Raw genomic sequence first — 4,803 nt, forward strand, 5'->3', positions numbered from 1 at the left:
ACATGGAAATACTCAGATATCATCAACCCAGAAAGAAGGGATGGCTGTGAAGTCAGGATGAATCACATTATGAGGAAGCCTAACCCTTAATTGCATCACAGGGCTTATTTATGGAAAGAACAAACATAAAGATTCAGAAAAACAGATGGATTCTTTCTAAGAGTTCCTGGGGAGGGAGGTTGGAGGGTGGCCTATAGCATACTACAACACATGTTGCAGCCATAGGAGAGACCACCAAAGGAGAAACATCCTTGAGACTTTAAAGTGCAGTGGAAAATAAAATGCCATTTGTGTAGAACCTCTGTCTGTGGAGCAAGGATCTGAAGGAAAGTCACATGACATGGTAGTGACATGCAAATACCTTCTAAAGAATGAACTCTTGAGAAGCTTAGGTGGAGTTAGTATCAGAAACCCGTTTGTTCCTTCAAACATGAAGTCTGTGTCCCATACCTTAAAATCAACCATGCAGGGGTGGAGGAGTAGCTCAACGGTAGGGCTCATGCTTACCCCAGGCGAGGCCCAGGGTATACTCCCCAGCATCACACAACAACAAAAACCAAAACACCCACGGAATCCTGCAAAGAGAAGACATGGTCCATCCATTTTCTTTAAGATTTTCAGTTCCTTCGGCAGCCCAAGGTCTTCCTCATTTGTGTGCCACCTGATCTGATGTCTTCTCCAACTCTCATGCAACTTTGGGCCTCTGAAATCAGATGATGAAGCCTCTAACTAAGCTCGTTCAAGCATGAAGTCACCACTATGAATTTGCCCTGTGTTTGTTGTAGGAGCTGGCTTTGTATACAGATTGAATAATGTTTCCAACCAGAAGCACATAATTAGTCCAAAGTAGGGGCTACAGGTGTTTTCACATTGAGAGACTTATCTGATCTGTTGTTCTCTAAATCTGGTGATGACAGTGGCTGGGAGGCTCTGAGCAGGAAATCAGTGTCTCTCTGAAACTCATTAGCATGATAAACCTTATCAGAGTTGAAGGAGAGGTGACCACGGTCACAGGTGTTCACTTTGGGACAACAGGCACATGCTAGGGCTGCTCTGCACTAGCCATCTGCCTGCTGCTGTGTCACGCCATGTCCTCTGGAAGAATAATGAGATTAGAGGTCTTTGGCTTGGTCAGGATGAAGGGCATCAGCATCCATCACCCTCTAAGCATATATGCATGGTGCTGACCAAACAGTGTCATCTTGTCCTATCTGTTGTTCCATGCCCCACAAAAGTTGCTCCACCTTCTTCTCTGAGTTTATGAAAAGCTCACCACCATGTCAGCCTGCTGTCTCCCAAAGGACAAGACACATGTCACATGCAACTTGGAAAAATGTATTACAGCAAAGACCTGATGCTGCAAGCCTCTCTGTATCTGTACCAACACAGGCAGCAACAAGAAGCCATCATAAAAATCCATGTAAAAATGGCCCTCTCTCGTGTAGGCAAGGTACTGGGCCCAGATGGCTGCATGCTGTACAAAGTGCTGAGTAAACATCAGTAAATGAATGATTGAGAAAAATCAATTGTGCACTTTGCTGTACAGAGACTGAATAGCTCAGTTCTCAGGCCAACCTGGAAAGAGGAGGGAAACTTGACTGGGTTGAAAGTACAAGAGGCAGTATGGCCAGGCAGTGGTGACTCATACTTGTAATCCTAGCTACTCCGGAGACCTGAAGGATCAAGTTTCAAAGCCAGCCAGGGCAGAAAAGTTTGCAAGACTTCCTATCCAATTAACCAGCAAAAAGTGAGGCTGGGGGGCAGCTCAGCCCGGTAGAATGTGAGCCAAGTAAGCAAGCCTGGCAAGTGTGTAGCCCTTAGTTCATTATCTCATATCACCACAACCCAAGAGGCACAACTAACCAACTAAAACAATGCTCCTGTGATCATCTCCACCATAAGATTGTTTTACCTATATGTGTGATTAGAGACCATTACTCAAATGGAAAATTAACAAGTGTTTTATCTTCCTATTTGTAGTGTGACCTTGATTCCTTTCCCTTCATGTTCTTACCTGTAGAGTTAGATAACAATAGCAAGCCACATTCAGAGGTGAAGTCAGATCATGCATACAGGACTTTCAGACATTGGGTAGGGTACAAAGTGAAGGCCTGAGGACTGTCAACTCTTACTATTGCACCATGCAATTACTTTCTCACAATAAATCCTGGCCGATGAACAAATTGACTCATTCCTCCCCTGGGATGCTGTCTAATTCCACCCTCTAAGGCCTTGCGTGTCTTGGATGACTTGGAATTCACAGAAATCTTCTCCAAAGGCCCTGTATGTTCCTGTGGCTCTGATTTGCTGCACTTGGGGGCTAATACTCCTCCCATATCACAGGCCTGCAGTCCCCTTCATATGTTGTCTGGCCTCCATGTCCCCACGCCCAACTATCAGCATATGCCAAGCCAGAAAGAATCATTTTGATTTTCTCTTTTGGTCTCTGTCAAAGAGTGGTACCCGTGGTATCCTCCTACCCTGGAAGGGCCCCTGTACTGCATCATCTCACCCTTCCCTTGCTCTGAGCAGCAGTCCACCAGGTTTCTCAGAAGCTCTGCTGTGATTTGAATGTGGGTTTTCCACTCTGAAGCTCATGTTGAAAGAAGACTGCCATTGGAAGGTACAGGGAAGTGTAGACCTTTCAGAGGTGAATGGATTCATCCATTCATGGATGAATATGTTGGCAGCTTACTTGGAGGGGCTTTGTCATACAAGAGAGATTTCTCTGGCTAGCTCTGATACTGTGTGCTGCCCTCTGCCATGAGTTGAAGCCACAAAAAGCCCTTCCTAGAACCCAAGATGTAGCGTCTTGATCTTGACTATCCTTCCCAGAGCCATTAGACAAAGAAATGTCTATTGTTTGTGAATTACCTAGTCTGTACTATTCTAATAGCGCTAAGAAAGTGGATGCGGGACAAGCTAGCACTCAGTCCTTTGCTAGCTGCCTCCATAACACCCCAGTCATCTGCCTCATTTGGGCCTGCAGAGCACCAGTAGCAGGGCTCCACTCTCTACACAGAGCCCTTCATGGTGGACTATCATGCCGAGTGAGAAAGCTCAGCTCCTCAGCCTTGAGTCCCAACCCTCAGCACATCCTGTGCTGTGTGGTTCCCCTCAGAGTAGGGCTGAAGCTGCCTTCTACAGAACCTCTGCATGAAATCACAGTGTTTATTTGTTTGTCAAAACAGTGTCTCATTAGGAGGCCCAGGTTGGCCTCAAAATGGTGATCCTCTTGTTACAGCCACCTGGGTTCTGGAATTACAGGTATGTATCACTAATACTTGGTCAATATTGCAGCATTGAGAGACCTTTTCCTTCCCTTTCCTTACTTCCATTTTCTTTGGTGGTCTCCCTGAGATTATTTACTTAATAAAATTCTTCACAGGGATCCATGTTTCAGGGTCTACTTTGGGAGTGCTGGAACTTAGGTATCCTTCACTCGCTGGTTTCTAATTTCAGTGGCCTCCTGAGCTGCTCTTCCTAAGGCAAGGGTCTCTCTATCTTAGACTTCTAACTACCTACTCCCTGCCATGATCAAAAACACCTGATGATTCCTCCATTAAGAATAAGTCAAGGTTTCAATTTTCTACCACAATGCTTGCTGAAGGGTTCAGGGAGACATCACAGTATCTGTAAGTTCCGCTTGATATATTACACTGTTGATTCTTGTTTTATTTTTTTATTATAAAAATGCTGTACAAAGGGGTTACAGTTACATGAGTAAGGTAATGAGTACATTTCCTAAAAAGCTTTGTTACCTCCTCCTTTGTTTATCCCCTACCACCCCTTCCCTTCCCATCTCCCCTACTACTCCCTCCCTTCCCAAGTTATGAAGTTCATTTTCAACATAGTGTCTTGTACATCTCATTGTTACAATGGGCAAACCTGTATCCTTATTTCACCTTATTTTGTAACTTCCCTTCCCCTCCCCAAATTAGAAAAATGTATATACAAGATGCAGGGCACCAACATCAAATACAGTGAAAATAGGGGTTATACCGTGGGGGAGGGACATACAAAGCAACAAAAAATATCACATAGTACATTGTAAATACATTTAAAACAATAGCAAGGTCCCATGGTTTACCTTATTTGCAATAACTAGTATATGTCTGAGTCAAGCAGAAAAGGTCAGATAAGTTGATGTTAGGGAAATAAACCCTAAGATACATATTCAAATGTTTTTTTTCTTTCATGCGATTGTTTCTAACACATTTATAGGATTATTTCTTTGTTGCTTTGTATGTCCCTCCCCCACGGTATAACCCCTGCTTTCACTGTATTTGATGTTGGTATAATTTGTGGAAGGGAAGGGAAAAGACAAATCGTTTAAATAGGGATACAGGTGGACCCATTGCAACAATGAGATGTACAAGTGGTTATGTCAAAAAACAAACTTTACAACTTTGGTGAGGGGGGTTGGGGGGATTGGGGTATGGGAAGGGAAACAAAGGAGGAGGCAACAATGCTTGATAAGAAATGTACTCATTATCTTGCCCATGTAATTGTAACCTCTCTGTACAGTATTTTCACAATAAAAAACAATAGCAAGCAAGAAAAAAAACCAGTTGTATCCCTATCTTGGGGTTAATTTCACTTAACATCATCGTATATGGTCATATGTACATAGCTTTTGAACTTTTCTGCTTGTCCTAGACATATACTAGTTATTGCAAATAAGCAAAAACATTGGACCTGTTACTTTGAGCCTGGCTTACTTCACTTAATATAATATTTCCAGGTCTTTCCATTTCCTAACAAATGGGGCAATGTCATTCTTTCTAATGGAGGCATAGAATT

The 4,803-nt window shown here is 43.3% G+C and overlaps 1 protein-coding gene across 1 annotated transcript in view; it reads left to right on the forward strand.

The window, feature by feature from the left end:
- The first annotated feature begins 1,333 nt into the window (after positions 1-1,333).
- The window catches only part of Pxdc1 (PX domain containing 1), a 57,416-nt gene continuing 53,946 nt past the window's right edge, over positions 1,334-4,803 (forward strand). The window contains exon 1 of the mRNA XM_013016620.1: positions 1,334-1,450. Within this exon, the coding sequence (XP_012872074.1) occupies positions 1,334-1,450 (117 nt within the window). The remainder of the gene's footprint in view (positions 1,451-4,803) is intronic.

This window comes from Dipodomys ordii, unplaced genomic scaffold, assembly GCF_000151885.1.
Source record: "Dipodomys ordii isolate 6190 unplaced genomic scaffold, Dord_2.0 Scaffold32, whole genome shotgun sequence".
Lineage (NCBI taxonomy): Eukaryota > Metazoa > Chordata > Mammalia > Rodentia > Heteromyidae > Dipodomys > Dipodomys ordii.